Source organism: Bombus impatiens, unplaced genomic scaffold, assembly GCF_000188095.3.
Source record: "Bombus impatiens unplaced genomic scaffold, BIMP_2.2 scf_0203, whole genome shotgun sequence".
NCBI classification, from domain to species: domain Eukaryota; kingdom Metazoa; phylum Arthropoda; class Insecta; order Hymenoptera; family Apidae; genus Bombus; species Bombus impatiens.
In genome coordinates this window covers 36,343-59,676 of record NT_176622.1, presented here as the reverse complement: position 1 = coordinate 59,676, position 23,334 = coordinate 36,343, and the positions used below count along the sequence as shown (strand labels likewise).

The window sequence follows — 23,334 nt, the reverse complement described above, 5'->3', positions numbered from 1 at the left end:
TAACTTGTATAATAAAAATTTAATGATACGAATTTGAAAATTCGTCGAAGCACTTGGGCAAGTCGGTCAATTTTATTGTATGTATAATTAACGAGTCACTAACGAAACAACAAGTAACAGTCTCTTACGAGATAAGAGTAAACGATTTCGCCTAATTTCCTAGTAATGGAAGTATAAAAAATGGACGTTTCGGGCGATATTTGACGAGCAATGCGCCAAACTACGGTCACTTCCGTAGGGTTTCGGTAAAGCCTCCAGCAAGAAATTATACTTCGTTTGACGCAAAGGTTGTGCTACTTTGTATTTGCCTTTAAATCATAGACAGGACTTTGTAAAATTAATTATAGTATCCTCGCAACTCGACTGAGATTTCTCTCGTATTATTCATAACGTTGTAAAAACGAGTAATTAAGAATTTTCGTTTGATAGTAAAAATTATATTAACTGCTATGCTTTGTTCGAATTACACAGCTTTAATTTATATTTTAAAGCGTTACAATGCTAATCGAAAACTGGGTTTTATCAAATTCACGACCCATTTTCTTCCTAACCACTGAACCACTTTCGATGAAATTTCGCCCCGTTATTCCACTATAATATACGTATAATGGCGTTAAATAAAAAAAAAAAAAGAAAAAAATTATTCTATCACTTTATTGCAAATCTCAAAAAAAGAAGTTACATTACGAGTGAGTCGAAAGAATTACTTAAAAGCTGACGAAAGAATTCTTTTTTCTAACCTAGGAATTGCATTTGAAATTCCCTTATGCGATATGCTCGACAGCTTGTTAGAAATCACCGTGAAAAAGTTGATCGAATTTTCCTTTTTAAACGCCGAGGAAACGGGTCAGAATGGATAAAAAGTAGGATTTTACGAGAGAACCAGTTTTTTCCCGGTAGCGGTGCAGATTCATTTGTCAATCAATTCTGAATAAGAAATTCAGAAAGGTCAAGAGGTAGATGAAGCTTAGATACAAGGAAAAGGAAGACTGAGCGATGATCATTCTGCGAGAGTGAAATTCATCGGTATAATAATTACATCAAGCAATAATTACATTTTCCAGCGATGGAAATCAATTCGTAAATTTCGTACTTACTAATACTGAGACTTAAAATGAATTAAATACATCGAACTACCAAAAATAGATTTATATTTCCAAAACCGACTACAAAAGGAAAATTAATTTTTCTTGCACTCTTTCGCTTCTCGGTTCCTCTGAAACGATATTAGCCACGGTCAGAACTTTCCAGCAGAAACGGAACAGTATGGCCAACCTACGTAATTACCTATATGTACATATATAGTTCATAGTTTCTATGCAATTTGTTCCCAGAAACTTTATCGTAACCAAAGTTTGGCAAATTGCTCGACAAGCGTCTCAAACTTGTACGTATCATTTTAATGCTCAATTACTAAAAAGAAAAAGAAGAAAGAAAGAAAAGAAACAATGCAAGATGGAACGTACGTTTGTCAGACGAGAGACATTCCCTTTCATCGTCTTCCAATATTCTCCTTCATTGATCTGTGCTTCTGAAACAGCCTGAATACGTATATTATATAAATACATATTGTATACATTATATATTATACATAACCTTTATATACATATATATAATATATCATATGGAACACGCTGCATATACACGGTGTACACGCATAAAGCGAAGCATGCAACGAGTGCATTCGTGCATAAGGCATATTTACATACATATACATATGTGTGTGTGTATATATATATGTATATATATATATATATATACACATACATCTATACATACATACATATATACGTGCAACCTCTTAATTATAAGAAACGAGGCGCGAGGATGCGGTCTTGTTTCGAAATCGATTTTTAATTGTGGCTCGTTGCTTTTCCAGCGACCTTGAGAAGTACTTCGAATATCAGGGTCAGGACTACATTTGCTCGCGTCCCGACGACAACGGAATGCACTCTTGCAGTAACCTGCCGCCGCTCAAGTTCGGTGAGTGCATCTTCGATATTCTTTTCACTGGTTTTCCAATTGTTTTTTCCCTCTACCCCCACCCTTTTTTTTATTCGCTTTCAATCGAGAACAAGTTCACGGTTTCGTTCGACACTGGCATCGCGTGTTTTCGGCATCGCTGTCACCAGAATTTCAGGAAAAATATGCCCGCAGGATAGGAGCGAAAGAACGTCACACATATCTCGATGGAAATCGCGAGCGTCGATGGATTCGATGCTCTCTGTGACTGCTAGTTCCATCTTCGTAACTGCAAACGTAGAAACACGGAAACAGAATTTTATACGAAATTAGCAATCACTAAACGCGTTAAATCGATCGACTCTCGATATTCGCAAATAGGAAAACGTAGCAAATGGAAATGTATTTCCAGGTTACGATATTTCCGAAATCCGTCTCTGTATTTGCAAACGATCCGAGCTTCTCGTAATTTTCTATCGACGACGCGAATTTAAATCGAAAACTGCGAAAAAATATCCACTTTTTGATTTTCCATTCAACTTCTGTCGGCAGTCGATGTAAAGATACTGAGAAATTTTCCTACGACAGCTACTTCGTTTAATAAGAAATTTAATAAGATTTATCGAATCTGAAACATACATCGTTCTAAAGTTCATTAACGAACGTTAATTTCTCAGCAGATCCAAAGAACGAAATTCGTATCGGTTTCCCGATAGCGCGACATTCGTACAAGCCACTGAAGTGTTCTTGCTTTTAGGAAACGTGATTTGCAATAGCACCGCGTTGCCGAACAATAACGCAACGTTCATCACCAACGACACCTGCGTTAATTGGAATTACTACTACACGGAGTGCAAGGGTCAGGGTAACAATCCTTTCCAAGGAACGATATCGTTCGACAATATCGGTCTTGCCTGGGTCGCAATATTTCTCGTGAGTGTCCTAGTTCTCTCACATTCAGAAACTGAAACTTCACCGTAGCCAAAATTCCCTACTTTTGTTAGTATATATATATATACATACATAAATACACACACATGTTACATGTTACATGTTAGTATTGGTATAATCGAGTGAGTATTCTTATTATTCGAGTGAGTTAGTTTAACATGCAGCAGGTCAAGGATTGCTCCAGTAGCCAATCTTATCTATTCTATATGTATGCTTGGCAATTAGACTGCGGATGTTTCTGCATTTGTAGGAAACGTGAAACCCAATTTAAATGCCAACGCTTTGAGAGCGTGTAGAGGTCCAAAAAGCGGTTTAAGAGATTCAGAAGCGTTGGTTTTTCCAACATTTTGGAGAAAATCGCAGGGAAGGAAACAAAAATTGTTCTTGCTTTTTCGTTTGCGCATCTGCGCTTGTTTATACGCGTTATCGTTTATTTAACGAGGATACCGTTGAAAACGCTGACCTTTTGCAACAACCATTAGATACATCTAACATTGACCGCTCTAATTGCAGCCAGACATCGCGCTGCTGATATTTGCTGCACTGCAGCTACGGTTGGATACGGCTACAATTCGCCATTTTGGAATAAATATACGAACAAACGAAAATATTTTTCTTCGTTTTTCCGCGATTTCCTTCGAAATGGATCGAAAACGAGGGAATTTCTAAAGGACTCGTTTTTCCTCGGTTTATCGATCCCCTACACGCTCCTCAAGTTTCGATATTTAAATCGAAGACACACGTATATTGAATATATATTAAATTATTTTAGAAACGTCGATATTAAACAGGAACGAGGATTTTGAAACAAAAATGTAACGTCAAGTTGCCGAAGTTCCTACGTCTTACGGAGAAACATTTCTAAATTTTGCATCGATCGATAGCTCGTTGATCTGCTTTGGTAATCAAGATTCTACCGAAACACGCACAGATATATCACAAAATATTGTGCATATAAAAATTAAAGTATCGACTATATTTAAATTAATGAAAAATTGTTTTTCATTGAAATGTAAATTCGCACAGACACTCGCAGTCTGTTCGTCAGCAAATCTTGTAGCGACTCGTAATTTCATTTATTCTTTACTAAAAAGCTAACTGATTTAAGAAAATCTTTTGTTCGACCATCTACGATATATAATGCACCTCAACGTAATTTCTCCACGGAGATTTCAACTGCTTGGACGAGAAAAATTGACAAAGTAAATGATATCTTCATAGGTAATCAGTCTGGAGGGATGGACAGACATAATGTATTACGTACAGGATGCTCATTCTTTTTGGGACTGGATATACTTCGTCCTTTTAATCGTGGTACGTTTATTACTTCATGCACGATATTTACAAAAAGTATTGGCACGTAGCCTTATTTCCCGATGGACCATCCTTTCATCAACCTCTACATTTCATTGTCACAGTGTCGAATTCTAGCTTACGCAAAATCCCATAATAAATACAATGGTGTGCCGGTATTTCTTGTAAACACCGTATATATCGAATATAAAATATTCTTCATTTCTTTAATTTACTTCGTTCCTTTTAAATGCTGTTTGATGGAAACCTAAAAGGAAACAAAGATTCGTTTACTTCTTACTCTGCGATACGGAATGTTCTTCTGATTAAATAGAGATAAGTAGAGGGAAGTAGGAATCTTTTTCTACGGATTCAAAGATCGCACGATGTTTCGCAACGGGAAGAGAAACGTTTCTTTGCTGTTAACGAGCGAAAGAAAAAAAAAAGAAAAAGGAAAAAAAGAAAAGAGGAAATGGTGCAAGTTGAACAAATTTGGGTTACAGATTGGTTCCTTCTTCATGATTAATCTCTGCTTAGTCGTGATAGCGACGCAATTCTCAGAGACGAAAAAGCGGGAGATGGAAAGAATGCGACTGGAGCGTGCACGTTTTCATTCTACATCAACGCTTGCGTCGTCGACGAATACCTCAGAACCGACTACATGTTACGCTGAAATTGTTAAGTGAGTATTTAAGCGACTTTACGGGAAAAGCGTATTAACTTTTTCCCCTCTATCTCTCTGTCTCTCTCGCTCTCGCTGTTCTCGGCATTAAAGAAATAAAAAAAGGAAATTTAAAGCCGAGGCACGAAAGTACAAAGTTCAAGCACAACTTGATATAACCTGGATAGCGATATATGGTATACATGTACATTGAAAATCATAGCGATGTAAGCGAAGATCCCGAGGATCAGAGTTTAGTCACGTATTTCAACGCTTAAAAGTATCAGCACTTATATTTTCATAATTAATTAAGTTGCAACTCCGTTAACTGGAACACGGAGCATCGTTTTATGAAATATAATAATGTCATTACGATGTTCTCGGTTCTTTACATAATAATGAATAAAGGTTTTTACGAAAGTTTATTTATTACGTAATTGTCGAATTTGATTTTTGTCTTTTCCATTACGTTTTCTTTTTATCGTTCCATATAAGAAGATACGTATTGATTTTCGTCCGTTTAACTTTATATTTTTCGGCGCGCACGATATAGAAAAAGCTTTGTATTTTCATTTTCAATTTGTATCAATTTTCTAGTTTCAGTTACGGAAAACACGACTGTGGTAAACGTATCGTTTATTTTTGATCGATGCAACGGTATTTTAAATGGATGTCGCAAAATTGACGTGTAGATTTTAGTTAGATTTCATTCGAACGTAAAATAGAGATATTGGACAATTTTTTCAAGTTCTCTTTTCCACCTACGTAATCGTTTCTTCTCTCGTTATTATTTTTCACCGCTACCTAAGAGGCCTAAAAGAAAGATCGCTTTTCCATGTACGAAATAACGTTCACGAATTTTCCAATTACAATAGATCGAACGAATTGCAAACGAAAAGCCTGTAAAATAGTGAAATTTATTTTTTACCAAGTTCGATATTTTGCGTCGCACGTTATTCAAATGTACCATCGCCTATTTACATACATCGTATTTATACAGGGTGGTTGGCAACTGGTGGCACAAGCGGAAAGGGGATGATTCTACGCGAAAAAAGAAGTCGAAAGTGGTTGGTAACTGGTGGTACAAGCGGAAAGGGGGTGATTCTACGCGAAAAAAGAAGTCGAAAATATAGAATAACAATTTTTCGTTTGACGCTTTGTTTTCGAGAAAATCCACCTTGAATTTTCGCTCGGTACGCGCGCGGTACGTTATACCGGATCTCACTGTAGATCGTTGTCTCGATGGAAAAATTAAAAAAAAAATTTTTATTCTACATTTTCGACTTTTTTTTTCGCGTAGAATCACCCCCTTTCCGTTTGTACTACCAGTTACCAACCACCCTGTATATTTATTAATAATAATAGACACACGAGGTATTATCGTAATGCGCGTAACAAACATAAATATTGAACAAATAATATTACGAATTACAGTCAAGACGAGGTACGCGTTACTCTGAGAATCAAATTCGATATTAATAAAAGTTCGATAAAATCGAAGATAGGCAATTTAGAAATATCAACTCGAGCGTATCGCACGCGTGTGTGATCGAGTGTTTTAAAGATTTACATATTGATTAAACTTCCTTCGAAATTCGTAGAAATTTATACACTTCTATATCTGGAAGAATAAAAGGGATGCTACCACTTTTATTCCCTCAGGAGTAACTTGGCCGCTGTATCACATACGTCATAGAAAAAGCTGTAGAAAAGTTTCAGGATATAAAACAAAAGTTTCCTCGCTTTTCCTAATAATTTCCAAGCAAACCATATTGTTCGCTTTTTGATGGTTCTATTATCACACACTTTTTGACTTTATTAGATTTCTCGGTGAGAAATTGAAAATTCTTGATATATCGTTAAGTTGTATATCAAGGTGTGTTCCATTAGACTACCACTTTAAATAACGAACATCCTCGAGGAAACAGTTTCGCCACTACGCTGTTTATTTTTCATTTTCGATCGTTTTATCTTGAACATAAAGACGACCATCGTATTATTTTATTGAGCAGAAAGATCGCACAATAACTCTATTAAGGTTGTCGAGGAGAAGTAATCAAAGAGTCTTACAATATTGTGAAAGCCTACATTGGTCCTCCGCTTCAAGAATAAAGGGTTCTCATTTAGAATAGTTCTATTATCCTACTACTCGTTTTTTATTCTTTTTCTATTTTCTCACGGAACAGGGTTGCAATTCTATCGGACAATTACGTCAAATTTTTGCGGAAGAAGTAACTGCAAACTCTCTCGTAATATCGTCGAATTCATCGGTTTCCTCGATTGAGCCATCGCATTTAAAAAAGAAGGATTCTCGTTTAAAGTATACCATGCAGAAAGGCGAACAATAGTTTTATTAAATTCTTGGAAGAACGATGATTGGAAAACTGTGACAAAGCATACGTTAAACGAAGCAAAACACTGGCCAGTTAGTCCTTTGTTTTAAAAACGAATAATTCTCGTTTAACACTTTGACTGCCACGCTGAAATCACGTGTTTCGCTGAGGACGCCAAGGGAGTATTTTTATTATTCGAAGCGTACAATGGCAGAATAATAATAAATCGACGATGTGAAACAACGTTCTGTTCTTACGGGCGTAGTTATGCGCACAGTGGGTGTAGAAAGCATTCGTACGCTCGTTTGAAGCGGAATAATAAAAACGAATAAAGAAGTTGTAGAAAATTGTCTTCGCGTTCCTTTCGCGGTCTTCACGACCGATTACGTTTTTTTCTTTTTTTCTTTCTGAAATTCTTTCTACGCGTCATTCGGTAAACTGATCCTTCTGATTTCTCGAGCAAGTTGTTTGGTTCAATTTTAAAAAAAGTTATTCTGTTCTAAAAGAACGTACGATAGTATTTTCTACACTCGCTGTATCATGGTTCGTGCAAAGTATCTGATAGATACTATCCGCGTACAGGGCGAACAGAAAAATTAATATACTACGCTTTAATAGATGTTATCGTAATTTATGTTAACGCGTGTTAATATGTACTGGGAGAAGGAGAATGGGGAAAGTGGAGAAAGGAAGATGAGAATAATAAGACCAAAGAGAGCACTGTGCGTAATACAGATCAGAGGGTGGTGCAAAGGGATGAGTGTTTATAAGGAATATTGCAAACCAAGTTCATTCTATGGTTCTCTGGAGTTACAATAAGTATCCATCTACATCTATTTAACACTTTGATTGCCACGCTGAAATCACACGTTTCGCTGAGGACGCCACGGGAGTATTTTTATTATTCGAAGCATATAATGGCAAAATAATAATAAATTGACGATGTAAGACAACATTCTTCCCCAATCGACCACTTATCTTATTGGTGGTCACGGGTGACCACCGTGGCACCTTGGTAACAGTCGATAGCGACGTATTATAACGAGGCTTCGTTTATTTCAACAAACCATTCGCTCTTCGTTATTTCGTCGTAAGCAAAACGTGCGGAATATATTGTTGAAACGTGTACAAGATATTAGTAAACGGTATTTGCTCGTTCTATATATAATAGTAAGGTATGTGCACACTTCTAACTTCAATTATACGATTATAAAGCAGCATTTACGATTATTTTCTAAGCTGTGTTTATAATAATATTCGTAGATTATCTTTCAAAGCTATGGATGCAAGCACAGTACACCGTTCTCTTTTTTTTATTAATATTCTAATAAAAACGTTTAATCGTTCAATGGGGCACATTTTGTTCCAGAGTATCTTCTATTTATCGGTTATTTCTATTTTCGTTAATTCTATTTTCATAGAATTTTTACAATTGTAAGAAGTGGAAGCGCTCCGGTCATATCTGACCAACGGTAGCAGTCAAAGTGTTAAAATAATTCCATTCCATAATACGATTATTCGTTTCTTGTTCTTCAATATCCTATTTTATTATCTTACCACGCGGAAAGACCAACGATTGTCTTACGGAATTTTTGGAGAAGAAATGATCGCAAACCGTGGCAGTGTCACGTTAAACGAAGCGAAATAGCGCTTCATCGGTTCTCCGCTCGAGAAACGAAGGAGTTGCCATTTGAAATTGTCTTTTGGTTGTTCCATTCTGCTATAATCGTACCGCATCTTCTCAGATATATTGCACACCTGTGGCGAAGAGGAAAGAGAAGGTTAATGAAGAGGTACCGAGTGTATTTATACAAAAGACAGCAGAAACGCGAGCAGAATTTACTTAAGGAACAGCAACAACATGGACACCCGTATCGAGCAGGTGCACCCGGCCCTGATTCGAATAGATTACCCGGAGGTAAGAGAGTTGTATCTCCTAAGTGAGGATTAATCCCCTGCAACGTTTGATTTTCATTGTAATTTACGAGCTTCTCTGCAAACTGCAACATCTTTTCGACGTCTCCGTCTCATTTCGCCTATATGTTCTTCCTTGGAAACGAATGGCCGTGTAGTTTGCCATTTTTCTGAAAGAAACGAAGATTTAATCGTCTTCGAAACGATCCAGGCGTCACGTGCTTTTCTTCCCTGTCGAACGTGGTTCGTTCATGGAGGAATCTTTCGAGCCAGTAAAGTTGATAAATTCCGAAGAGATTCGTAAATTTGTTTCTTTCGAAGAAGATTAATTCGACAAACGGGGGATTCGTAAACCTTACGAGAGCAAAATTAATTTCAATAGAAAGGAAATTGACTGATCTGTTGAAAAGGAAATGAATTTTGGAGAGAAGGAAATTTCGTTGATTTTGTAAAATCGCTAACAAGTTTCGTGAATTTTGTTCAAATTTCGTTCTCGTAATTTCTTTTTTTAAAATGTAAAACTCTCCGTTCCGAGCGATTGTATTTCTTGACGAAAATACGGGATGCCTCCTCGTGTTTATTGACAGAAGCTTGGCGAATTTACAAAACTCGGTAAAGGTAGCAGGAAACTTTTTAATAAACGTGAATGGGCGAACCAATCGTTCTCGAGGTATTCAATTATTACGTTTAACTCGATAATTCTGTTCGTTCTTATCACGAAATAATCGATATCTCGATAAACTGGAATATCGGCCAACGATATCCGCATAGAATGTACTTACGAGAGACGTTTAAATCGTCGGTGGTTCGTTTCACTGCAAGCACGAGAGCGTTTTTTTAGAGATGAACGTACGCGATCAGAGATTCCTGGAATATCTGGCGCTGTTCCGCGCGATTGCTTGAGAATATCACTTAAACTGACGCTATTATTGCGGGAATAATAGAAGATCTCAGACGATGGAGCGTGTGTTGGGAACAATGCTACAGTGATCGTAGGTTCCAGGAAGAGTGGCTGTTCTATTGTATCGAGTGCGGAGGAAGTGCGTAGGCCCCGGATTTTACATGTTCATTAAGAAATTATGTATCTCGTAAACGATTTGTTTATACGTCTGTGTTTATTAACACACTGCTGCCTCTTTCATTCTGTTTTATCAATTTGATAGAATAGCTCCTCCGATAGTTTTTCAAATTATAGCTTTTATTACGGTACTATGTATGTTACACGCGATAGTTTTAAAGTCTATAAACGTCTACAAACGTACAAATAATCATATTCTTTTTAATTTTGTTTTAATAAAAACGAATGAAACGGCAGACGATTTTCCTCTAACGTTCTTTTAATCTTTTCGTGTTCGACGTTCGCTGCGTATAACATTGCACTCGGCAAACGATCAACTAAAAGAGCAATAAGCTCGTCTTTTTCGGTCAATTTGCCTCGATATTTTATTACCTTGCGAAAAAATCGGAAGAAATACGTTTTCGTTATCAACGATCGACAAAACTATTAGATTGTCAGAAATGTTTCTTTCGTTTTATAAGGAAATAATAGACGCGCAATGCTCTTTATGTTATATTAGTTTACCGAATCATGCACTAATATCATGCGATAATCATGCAATGATAGAAATAGAACGAAATGGATCACACCTAATTCGATAAAATAATATAAAACAGAAATCGTTGTTCGTCTATTATCACCTTGTGAAAGGAAAGAAACCTTTCGAACAAGCTGATATATTTTTTCCTCAAACGTAAAAAAACATTCGACTCTGTGGAATTTAATACGCTCGACAAAATATACGTTTCGAAACATCTGGTTCCAATTAAAAATTTTACAAGTAGATATGCGGATAATTATTGACTCTCGCACAAAGACCCATGAAGCGACTTGGTATCGAGTATTCTTTAAGGTCTTTCATTTTTATCGACTTCCATGCAATTAATACTTGCTCGACAGTTTTTCCACGGGACACGATATATCGATTCCCATTTAACATAATTGATATCGTTGAATTTCATACGACCCACTTTAATATTGTTACCATGCACGTTATTATACGTTCGTCAGATAGGAGAATCCATCATGGTAGATGTCCTCGGTTGTTGGCGGCCCTGGAATACGCGGAACAGCAACAACAGCAGCAACAGCAGGGGGTTGCTAGCGGCGGAGGGTCGCTCACTGATTTTCCTGCGAACAGTCCTCCGACGCAGACTGCGATTCTCGCGACTGCTCTCAGTAACAACGGCGGCAGCAATGGAAATTTGGCGATTGCACCTCGTGCCAGTCCTGAGATCTCTGAGGCTGACGTCTCTTCGAACGTGTGCCATCGTATGGCACTGCACAGGACTTCCTCCGTTTCCTGCAATGGAAGCGACAATGTCTTTTCCAACGCGACTGAAGCGAGTATTCAGGTATGCTCCGTCCACGTCATTTAGTATTTTGGTTTCTGATGTTGAACCACGTTCAAGGTAATCGTAGAAAGATTCCACATATTTCAATATTATTTTGTCTTTCGTTAATGCGTCTCTCGGAAGTTAAACCGATCAACTTTGCTCTCCATTCGTTTCTTTCTGACAACGTTGTAGTATTCGTTTCAGTTGCGATGGTTAACACCCAAGAAACAAACGACTTGCTTCTGTCGGTTTATTTGTGACAAGACGATGACCGAGGAAATTTAAGAAACGACGCTTGTAGCGATATCGCTTTTCGGTATTTTCTAATTCGCAAAGTCGATCAGTGTAACTTGCGAACGACTGAAATTAATATTTGAACGAGAAGTACTACGTTAGAGGTGTGGAGTTTCAAATTAGTCTTTTTTACTTAATCGTCGATAATCTTTCACGAATAAAAAAAAGTACACGCAGACTCTTCTTCTTCTTCTTTTTATTTGCGAGTTATCATTTTAGCGATATTCGTATTTCACGATACTAAAGTTTCGCGCAACAGCCTTTCCAAGTCAACAAACCCATCAAAATCTATCCCCTAAGGTCTTCCAAATGCGAAGGATTAAACACGTTTCGAAACTCATTAGTAATCGGTAGACGATGCAAAATTTCTGAATTTAATTCCCCGTTGAAATTGAACTACGCCCTCAGACGAACAACGCGCTGCTAAGTCCGCCTTGCACGAACTATCGTAGAAGGAGCAGCGTGATGTTCAGCGACGTGGTGTTGTTGCACGGCAGCAACAACGTCGGAAACGCGTTGCAGGCCGGCTCGACGACGGTGTCACCCGGCGAACGGAACGTATGCTCCTGCGAAAAAATGACGCAGACCGGTGACGGGAATGTTTGGTCGAGCCCACTGCCAGACCACATACAGGTATATTCCACTGCGAGCGCATGTGGCCGGAATTTCACCGGCTCGTGTCCGTTGCATTCGCGTAATTTGTCATGTGAACATGTGTCACCGTAGATGCAGGCTGAATTTGGTGGAAACGAAGCCATGACTTGTCAAGAATTACTGGCGTTAAGCGGTGCTTTGAGCGCCGCGCTACCAACCGGTCAGCTGGCGTTGGATTCTTTTCTCAATTCGCTTACCAAAGGTATATTATCTTTTACTCTTTTTCCTCTTCGCTATATTTGAATCTATATTTTCGGAGAACATACTTGCACCTTGTTGTTCCTAGTTTGTAGCTCTTGCAATTGAGAGGCTGGATGAGAAAATGGTATATGAATGGAATTTGAGAATATCGTGGGTAACGTTTGATTTTGCCGAACAGTTTTAACACGTTGACTGCCACGCGCGTTTTCAAAGAAATCTCCGTCAGGCCACGCGTACAGCAGTACCGAGCGTTCTCTGCTAGGTGCTCCCATCGATATTTTGGTAATGCTAGTCGCTCGTGCGATGGTCTCAAGAATCACCTTTCGTTTCGTTTGTTCGCAACGTTAAAACCACTAGCTGTTGTTGAATATAACGAAGGAAAGTGTGGTATAGATTATTCCGACCAAATGGTTTCTTATGCCACCACGATTAGAAAAGGAATCAAATGGTACGGAAAACTTGCCATTCGATTCTTTCTGAGAATCTCTGTTGTAAACGCTTTGACGGTTTACAGAATTGCGACAAGGAAGAATATAGATATTAGAATATTTAGACGATTATTAGTTGCAAAATTATTAGGGTTGTCTGAAAATACAAAAACTCCTTGTCTTCGACGGAGTCGGCATAATATCGTCGTTCGGGAAAACGTTTCCGGAAGAAGCATTAGACGCGCGTGCAAACTATGTTATGCAAATAGAAGACGTCGAATGGACCGAACAAAGGCACGAAAGAATTTGAAGAAAACAACTTATCGTCCAAATTGTCCTGACCAACCTCAGCTATGTATAGAATGCTTTAAAGTTTTACATTCTAAATAATTTTTGTAATAAACCATTTCCGTATTTTTATTTTATAACAATTCAAGAGTTTTATTATTATGGAATATTTTTCAAATACCTACGACGATCCTTAGCAAGTGGCCCGACCAGAAACTTTGCTGACACCCGAATACGGGTGTCGTGGCAGTCAACGTGTTAAGAAAGGAATATATTACTATACTTGGTAGTATTAGGTTGTCCGAAAAGTTTCTTTCGTTTTATAAGGAAATAATAGACGCACAGTGTTTTTTGTTTTATATTAATTTATTGAATTATGCACGAACGTAATAGAAATAGGACGAAATGAATCATACTTAATTCGATAAAGCAATATAAAACAGAAATTGTTGTTCATCTATTGTTGCGAATTATCGACTAAAGAGCAACCGGCCAGGTCAAACCGATCGGTCGATATCGCGTACCTCCAATGAATTAACGCTCAAGGTTTAATAGATCGAGTGTTAGAGTAATCTAGCACTGTACCATATTTGCACTTGTTGTATAAAAGTAACGTTTGATATTACGAACACGGCGGTGGTAAGCTCTTGTCGAGAGCAAAGTATTTCACCCGTACGGATGTCTGATGATGAACTGTCCTCCTACGTTGCTGATTCTCCCTACCAGCCGTTGGGTTTCGTCTGTCCATCGTGCCCTTCCGGCTGACCTTTTCCCGGAGTATTTTACCTGACGTCGGAGTCATTAGGTTTACAGCTCCGGGAGGACATGTAATTCGGAATTTCCCAAAGAAGGGAATGGACCTGTCCGTGCCATAAACGGACGGCCACTCAAAATTCCGAACGTCTATTATCATCTTATGAAACGAAAGCAACTTTTCGAACAACCTAATATACAGGGTGGTTGGTAACTGGCGGTACAAGTGGAAAGGGGGTGATTCTACGCGAAAAAAGAAGTCGAGAATGTAAAATAAATATTTTTTTTTTTTAATTTTTCCATCGAGACAACGATCTACAGTGAGGTCCGGTATAACTAAACGCGATAAAGTGCACGCGTACCGAGCGAAGATTCAAAGTCGATTTTCTCGAAAACAAAGCCTCGAACGAAAAATTTGTATTCTATATTTTCCACTTCTTTTTTCGCGTAGAATCACCCCCTTTCTGCTTGTACCACCAGTTACCAACCACCCTGTATAACTTCGAAGCATGATGTTTCCAGCTACTGTATCTCGAAATACGGTACTCGGACCATCGATAATTTCAAGCGAGACGTTTCGAGATGCGGTGTTTCGAATGGCAAGTACTTCGAATTACGGTATTTTGAGGCTTGGAATCAGGAAATATGATACTTGGAAATAGAGTATTTCAAAGTACAGTAGTCTGAAACGCGATATTTCCAAGTACAACATTTCAAAAGTACTGTATTTCAAAGTGCAGTATTTCCAAGTGCGATATTCGGGATTTCGTGGTACAATGTGTCAAAGTATAGCGCTTCGAACTACAGTGTTTCTCACTACGTGTAATATCAATTCGTTAACAATGCCTTTGAGCTCTGCCTTTAGACGAATCTACGCCGTGCATTTAAATTACCTTTCACCTACGACAAAGAGCAAATCAAAGGAAATATACCACGTGCGATTGAAATCAGCAGAGAACGCGGTATTCCATTTGACGATCGCGCGTATGTATATAGAGAAACGTTTATTTTAGGAATAACGGATCGACGCATTACCCTGGAGGATCGTACGCAGTGGTTAGCGTCCGACATTGATAATTGCTCGTGTTGCTGTGAACTCCAGGGCACTGATCAATGGCCAGACGAAGGTGACAAATGGGCGAAAACCTCCCGCGCTAGAAGAGTGTTGAGAACTTGCGGCAACCGTTGTGTTTGCGCGATACGGTGCATAAGACGGTCGATTAAGAAGCTGGTCGAGCACAAATATTTTCAACAGGGTATCTTATTGGCGATTTTGATCAATACTCTGAGCATGGGGATAGAATATCATAACCAGGTCAGTGTTTTTATCTCGTATCGTGACATATTCGGTATTCGTGTCAGAAGTGTACAGTTAGTCGATGGAAGCGATATAACGAGGCTAGAGAAACGAAAACACGAAGTCGTCATGCCGATTGACACCACCGTATTTCACGTAATCCTGCACGTTTTATTAGATCACGTACGTTGAATTTCATGTTCCAAGCCGAAGCTGCCAAACAGTCACTCGGCGATTGATACTTCAAATTTCTGCATTACGCGTATGAATCGCTCGAGAAATAGCGATTTCTGCTATTCGTTCAACCTGTTCTCTTCTTCGCGTTGTATAAAAATGTCTTTATATGTATCGCGAAAGAAGAAATAATTCTAATTGTAAATGAATACGATTCTGGAAATGTATGTAAAGTCTGACCGATTTCTGTGATTTTATCACAGATACGCGTATATCGCTTCGATCAGTTGTGTATCTTTTTACTTGTTAATAATTACTTGTTAATACACGATTCTCGTTTATGTACCACTCGTTACAAGAAATAAACGTTCCAATTATAGTGACATAAATATAATCGACAGTGATACAGATATTTTACTCGTCTGCCTGTATCTTGTTATTTTTCATTTTGTAAATATCTACATTGTTATTTATGTTGCATCGTATCGATGGTACAACGATTATCGTTTGCATAGAGTAAACGAACCTCTTGTCTCAGGTGTCTTCGATCACGAACAACTTCTCGAGATTCTTTCTCGTCTTCGATAGTTTTCTAGTTCATAGTTTCTAGTTCGTTATGATAGTTACCTTGTATAAGTATGCGTATGCAATGTACATTAATGACGCTTTTCAATCGCAGCCACCTGTTAAACTCGTAGACGAAGTTTGTTGAATTATCGAACATTCTGTACATTCTCTCATTATACACACGATGACATAACGCGATACAATAACGTCACACGACATACTTAATAATTCAATTTCATTTTTATTTATGCTCTTTCAATTTTCATCGTTCGTTCAATAAAACTGGTCAATTTTCCTTTCGCCTTTTCACATTCCCCCCGCACATTCAGTCGCTCGCTTATTCAGCCAATCTTTCCAGACGTTCCCACAAAATATTCGATTACAGTGGTTGATATTGGGTGAAAAAGGAAGCTTTCTGTTTATCTTTCAGTCAGAGCAGAGATTGGCTTATCGCAGACGCGGTAATATACAATTTCCAGATAGCTGGCTATTCAAGCTGACACGAGTAGAATCCTTGAATTGTGCGCCACGCTCTCCGCGAGCCTGTATAAATAATTATTCGCGAATCTAACGAAACAATTAGTTAATCCCTTGTTGGCATGGCTGATTATTTATAATAAGTTAATACTTATTATAGACTCAGGTATAGCTGACACCAAAATCCAGCTAAGGCAACGACTTTTCATTAAAAGTTTATCCAATTCGCTATATTTTGTTTCACGTAGACTCTTTTTAAAGGAAACCGCCTCGATTAACTCGCTTATTCCTTTTCGATAGCGTTGATTACGACACAAAATCCTTAATCGCTTCAATCGTTCCTTTCGTGTTATCTTCGGATTTGAAACGTCTGTTTTTGTATAGAAGGTGATCATAAAAGGTGAAATCATCCGATTGTGTTTAAAAGACGACTCACAAATTCTCTAGCGCGGCGATACAACTCGCGAAGTACCTTTCTTTTTTTATTTCTTTACTATTCGTAAAAAGCGAAATGCCGTCAATCCGGTTTATCTATCGACGAAATTTATTTGCCAACTTTTAACCGTAATCTATCGAACGACCAGCGTACTTACGTTATCTTCATACGACGATAAGAGCATAATAAAAATCACATCACTTCAATATTCAAAATAAAGATCAGAAATAACGTTTGAGGGCGGAGTAAATAAAATTCGACGGTAATACACAAGATACAGAAAGATTTTATAGGTATAGGTGCAGGATTTTATTAAATTCGCTTATGTAAGAAACTTTATATCTCGCTGTAATGCATGTATGAACCATAAATATTTTATAGCAGAATGTAAAATTTATTGATCGCTGTTTTTACAGTAAAATAAAATTACATCATGAAGATTGATAAAGGTCTTAAAGCAAACGCGAGAAGCTGTAGTTTTGGTGAAGATTTGCACGCGCTGTTATATGAAATGAATCCTTAAACAGCTCTTTCATGATGTAGCTCGTTTATGGTTTTTCCTTGTTCGCAGATTAGTTAGAAACGCTGCAATAAATAGAGTTCTGACCTAAATCTCACATAACGCGTTACGGGGTCGTTTAAAACGAACCAGAAGCGAAAAGCAGGATAAAGAAGGAAATCAGCTTTTTAAAGTACCGTAAAGAGGATGGTGAGAAACGTGGAACGAGTTTATTCAAAAAATCACGCGACATCATTTTTCAAACGATTCCATCGACAGAGATTGAAAGATCTATAAAATATCGATTACTGCAATTGCAATTACTGTAATTATATACCTTACAAAAAAAAAAAAATTAATAAAAATGTAAACTTTGAATTTAAAAGTTTAGAAATCTTACGCGCTTGAGGTCGACAATTATTTCGATACAGTAGAAGAATATTGAAATTATTTTATCGAAATAAACATTCACAAACAATACAGAAATCCGTCAAATTTATTCATAGAAACGAAATACGTTTTTAATTAGATTTCCAGGACGATCTTTTGCTTCTTGAACCGTTATAGAGGGAGTGTCGTGATTGGCGAATGTAGCGATCGGCTGCTAGTGTCATCGTGGAAATCGTCGTGTCAGTGTTACTGACACGTAATAGTGTCCATCCAAAACCTTAGGTGGCTAACACCCTACCTTTGTTTGCGCCGTAATCTCTGAAACCCTGTCACTTGCAACTATTCACACATATGTACATACATGTACATACACGTTCACTTGGAATTTCTATTTGCACACGTCAGAGAATAAATATTGTAATATACAGGGTGTTCTGTAACCGACGCATAAGGGAGACTACACACCGAGATAGAAATAAAATGTTCCCGAGAAAGGGAACTTTGACAGAATTCTGAGTGAGACAAGGGGTTCATCGCGATTTCATAGCGAAAATCACTTTTTCGATGCATATGTATGTATATACAGGGTGGTTGGTAACTGGTGGTACAAGCGGAAAGGGGGTGATTCTACGCGAAAAAAGAAGTCGGAAATATAGAATACAAATTTTTCGTTTGAGATTTTGTTTTCGAGAAAATCGACTTTGAATTTTCACTCGGTACGCGTGCGGTACGTTATACCGGACCTCACTGTAGATCGTTGTCTCGATGGAAAAATTGAAAAAAAAAAATATGTTTATTCTACATATTCGACTTCTTTTTTCGCGTAGAATCAACCCCTTCCCGCTTGTACCACCAGTTACCAACCACCCTGTATATACATACATATGCATCGAAAAAGTGGTATCCTTTTTTCCTGTTTATCGGTCGACAGCCGGAGCAATTGACCATAGTGGTCGAGATAAGCAATATCGTGTTTTCGGCCGTGTTTGCCGTGGAAATGTTGCTGAAGATCATCGCGGAGGGTCCGTTCGGTTACATAAGCAACGGATTCAACGTTTTCGACGGAGTCGTCGTGGTGCTCAGGTATGCGAATAAAACAATCATTTACGCGAATCAACACTTTGACGTTTTTCTAAAAAAAATGTCGAACAAACACGTATCTCTGAAAGTTAGAAAATTTGATAAATTTACCGATAAACAAGACATTGATTCCATAAAAATACATCGATTACGAACTTTTCCCAAATTTCGCTGCGAATATTCCTTATAAACCGATGCTCGTGACATCGGTGGAATTCAAAGCAAAAATTTGCAAGAGAAGACTCGAGTCTTTCGTATTAACTTAAAATATAAAGAAACTCAAACATACCTATTCATTAGAATCGAACGGATAATTCCAAAGGTTCGAGCATTCGAATGGTCTGTTAATGTAAGAGTTACGCGTTATATCGCACGACAATGTATATGCAAAAGGAGGAATTTTCTGTTGAACGTCTAGCGTGGTGGAGATTTGTCAAGCGTTCGTTGAGGAGAGGAGCGGAAGTTCCGGGCTGAGCGTGTTGAGGACCTTCCGGCTACTGAGAATCCTCAAGCTCGTGCGCTTCCTACCGAACCTCCGGCGACAGCTGTTCGTGATGCTGCGTACCATGGATAACGTTGCCGTATTCTTTTCCCTTTTAGTACTTTTCATCTTTATATTCAGGTAAGTTGTTCCCTTTCCCTTTAGGCAACCAGTGCCCGGGAATTGTGCTCGCGGTTGTCGGCCACGTCGTCGTCGGTCTTTAAAAATCGTCGAGATGCACGTTTCCAGGATCGCGGTTCGCGTCGGCCATCATCGTCGCGATCACCACGCGGACAGTTATCAATCGTCGGATCGCAAACGCGTTTCGTGTTCACGGACACGGATTTAACGTTGCGCGTTACTTCCGTTCAGATAATCACCTCATCAGCATAACGTTTGCATGACAGCCAAAGCGAATTGAAAGATCACTGGATTATCGATGGACTATCACGAATTGTGGAGAGACTAAAGAAACAGAGCTAAGTTAAGTGTCAACGAGACCGCGTTTCGATCGAATCCTCGCTCGATGGCGCGACGTACAACGATAAGGCGAATTTATATTCGCACGCTTCGTATTCGCGTCACGGTTGATTCGTCCGTGGTGAAAGGGAAAGATGACAGCCAGGATATTTATATCAAATCGTTGAATTTGTTTCGGTGGTTTTCAAACTGACGATTGAGATGAAACGCAACGAGCGTTGCGGATGAGTCGACGAATTTAGGTTTTTGCGGAAGAACGTCGTAAAATAGTTCTAGACGAACCATCGTGATTCGGTTCGTCGAAAGTAGAGATATATCGACTGAGATTGATCTATCGTACTAGATCTACGTCGTTCACCGGTCGTGGTATTTTACGAATACGATTGTTACGCCTTTCACCGTGCGACGAGCGATCCGCGATGCAAGTCTAAGAGCGTAGAGTGTAAATTCGCGTTTATCGCGTTCCTTCAGATATTCCTTCGGCGATGTTGTTCATCGTAGAGAAACGCGTTCGTTTCATTTGATTGATTCGAGGGTCTCGTTGACATTTATTGTCTTTTGAGAACAGCTTCTTGTCCGCTTCCGAGCTTCCACAGGAGCTGGGGCTTGTATGTCACTGCTCTTCGAACACGAAGTGTATTAGGTGACTATGTCTTCCGTTTTATACTCCTTTTGTCTTTTCTCTTCTTTATGCGCTTTTTTTATCTTCTCTCACGGCATATGGATCGCCGCGTAAATTGCATCTCACGTATTATAGATGAAACCGAGTCGCAGCAGTTCTCTCGTTTTACATTATTTACCACACTGTTGCGTTTGCGACTGCAGCGTTTTCTGACGTTGTAATGGTAATGAACGATGGGTGTTTGTTGGCACGTGTCTACGAGGAGTGTCTTGTTGGCCCTTTCTCATGGCTTGAGGCATCGAACGTGTATATTATTATTATATACTGTTTCTTTTCTCATTTGTTTATTTATTTTTCTACCATTTTTTTATTATTATTATTAGAGGACACCTATTATACATATGAATATCGATATGAATATAGATGTATACATATATATATATACATACACGTATATGAATATATATATATATGTATATATATTTTCATGTGTGCATGGTGCTTTTCATCTAGCGACGAGTATGAGAGCTATATGTATATATATATATACTACTACCTATTAATTATTCGTGTATTCGTACGTCTTCTTTCTTATTCTATTGCCCCGTTCTTCTTCCTTTTTTTAATGCTATGTACTCTCTAAGTGCCTACAAAGTGCGCCTCGGTGTGGTCATCGATATTAGACAGCTTGCGAATGGATAAATATGTATCTCTTTCGGTTATTTGATTATGCTGCGAACACGGCCTCTCGCTATCCCCGCGGGTTTGACACGCGTCTCGAGATCATCCGACGGTCGATCGATCGTTCGTCGCAATCGCCATCGGCTTCGTGTTATTTTTGTTGCCATCGTCAGTCCGTTTGATGTTTGATCTTATTATCCAGGGACTCAGGTGTGCGTCATTTTTTTAAACTGAGGAAATTTTTGAAATACTTTGATTCTTCGAACTACGTGCCATCATAGGATATTCTTTTTCTTTTACGTTTCTTTTCTTTTTTTTTTTGTCCACGCTTCTGTTTTTCGATCTTTCGGCGAGAAACGCGCAGGCGATCAGATGGTATTCACTATCGGCCAGAAGCATGAGCCTCGTTGCTAGTTTTCATGGCAGACTGTTGACAAGCTGTGTGTGTTATTAAATGTGGCAAATTAATTTCCTTCGTAGCAACTACCGCTGCAGCATTACGGGTCGGTGAGTCGAGTTTCGATCTGTTCGAAGGCGACTTTCGAAATGTTGCGACATTAGGCGTGGAGATGATTCTGTCCTTTTCAATTATTCTATTTTTACTTATTATATTCTCTATAAGTTTATTGTTGTTATTATTATTATTATTATTATTATTATTATTACTTTAGAAATCATTCAAGGGAAGGAACTGAAACTTACATAGGTTATTCTTCGACAATCGTTTATTTCGAAAGAACATGAATTGGAAGCGCGATTCCTAATTCTTATTTATAAAACACTTTCGCCAAGGTTCTATACTTTTGGCTGGTAGTATATACCACTGTCGAGATAGTTCCAAATCGCAGGATCAATAAACGGAACTATCTTTAAATCTTTAAGCAAACATATTAAAACCTATCAGGATAATAAAATGCCTAAGTAAAGTCAATAGCCATAAATTATAAATACAGATATACGAGTATCAACTATAACCCATTCGAAAAGATTTGGCTCTTTTTTAAAGTAGATCTCTGCCGGCTTTCACGCAAACAGAATTACCCACGCGATATTCGTTTGGACGAATTGATATTAATTTTGACGTTAGTCTGCGTTAGCATACGCGCTGTAACGTAGGACGAGCGCACCGTCATCAGACTTTCTATACGATTACTTGTTAAGTGACTCGATTTACCGTAGTCGAGAGAAGCTTCTCTATTTTTTCTCCAAACTAAATTTGTTTTCTTCCTCTATCAACCTTGCTACCCCATCCCGTCATTATTTCCTCTGTCCCTCTCTATCTCTCTATCTCTCTCTATCTCTCTCTTTCTATTCCCCTCTCTCTCTCTCTCTCTCTTTCTCTCTCTCACTCTCTCTCTCTCTATTCCTCTCTCTCTGTCTCTCTCTGTCTCTCTTTACATCCCCACGTTCTTACTTCACTTCTTTTTTCTCTTCCCTACACAACTATCTGTCTATTTATCTACCTATATATTTACGGATAAGGAAGTACATTGCACGTTTCGTTGTGTTGTAGTATTCTCGGGATGAACCTGTTTGGTTGCAAATTCTGTGAAACGATGAAAGGCAGCTCTGACGTCGAGTGTGATAGGAAAAACTTTGACTCGTTACTCTGGGCTATTGTGACGGTGTTTCAGGTACCTACAAAGGATACTTTTCCACGTATCTCTCGAGGGCTTTATTTTCCTCTATATAGTGTATATTATATATTATATATATTATAATTATATTATATATATATATTTATTCGTATATATACATATTAACGTTACATACACATGCAACCACGTATGCTAAGTTACCTCGATATATGTATATATGTGCACATATATATATACATATATGCCCTTATATACAATACATATATACGTACGACATATACAATATATCGTCACATTCGTCATTGAACGGCCGAAAGACGTCATCTGCTACGTTTATGATTATCGCGAGGCCTTAAGGTAACGTATGAGAGATACATACATGAAACGAAAATTATATACTCTATAATGGCATGCAGAGCCGTATCG

At 38.3% G+C, this 23,334-nt stretch overlaps 1 protein-coding gene across 7 annotated transcripts in view; it reads left to right on the top strand.

Annotated features, from left to right (window-relative positions):
- The window catches only part of LOC100741458 (voltage-dependent T-type calcium channel subunit alpha-1G), a 109,139-nt gene that overhangs the window by 55,150 nt on the left and 30,655 nt on the right, over window positions 1–23,334 (top strand). For 5 of the 7 annotated variants that reach the window (XM_033319718.1, XM_033319716.1, XM_024366265.2 and 2 more), the window contains 11 exons: window positions 1,880–1,983; window positions 2,720–2,895; window positions 4,135–4,227; window positions 4,710–4,888; window positions 8,946–9,118; window positions 11,183–11,526; window positions 12,211–12,435; window positions 12,529–12,658; window positions 15,140–15,441; window positions 18,898–19,049; window positions 19,465–19,668. In XM_033319718.1, coding sequence (XP_033175609.1) covers window positions 1,880–1,983; window positions 2,720–2,895; window positions 4,135–4,227; window positions 4,710–4,888; window positions 8,946–9,118; window positions 11,183–11,526; window positions 12,211–12,435; window positions 12,529–12,658; window positions 15,140–15,441; window positions 18,898–19,049; window positions 19,465–19,668 — 2,082 coding nt within the window. Of the gene's footprint in view, window positions 1–1,879; window positions 1,984–2,719; window positions 2,896–4,134; window positions 4,228–4,709; window positions 4,889–8,945; window positions 9,119–11,182; window positions 11,527–12,210; window positions 12,436–12,528; window positions 12,659–15,139; window positions 15,442–18,897; window positions 19,050–19,464; window positions 19,669–22,823; window positions 22,945–23,334 lie in introns of all 7 variants that reach the window. The other 2 variants (XM_033319717.1, XM_033319719.1) reach the window with 2 other exon arrangements.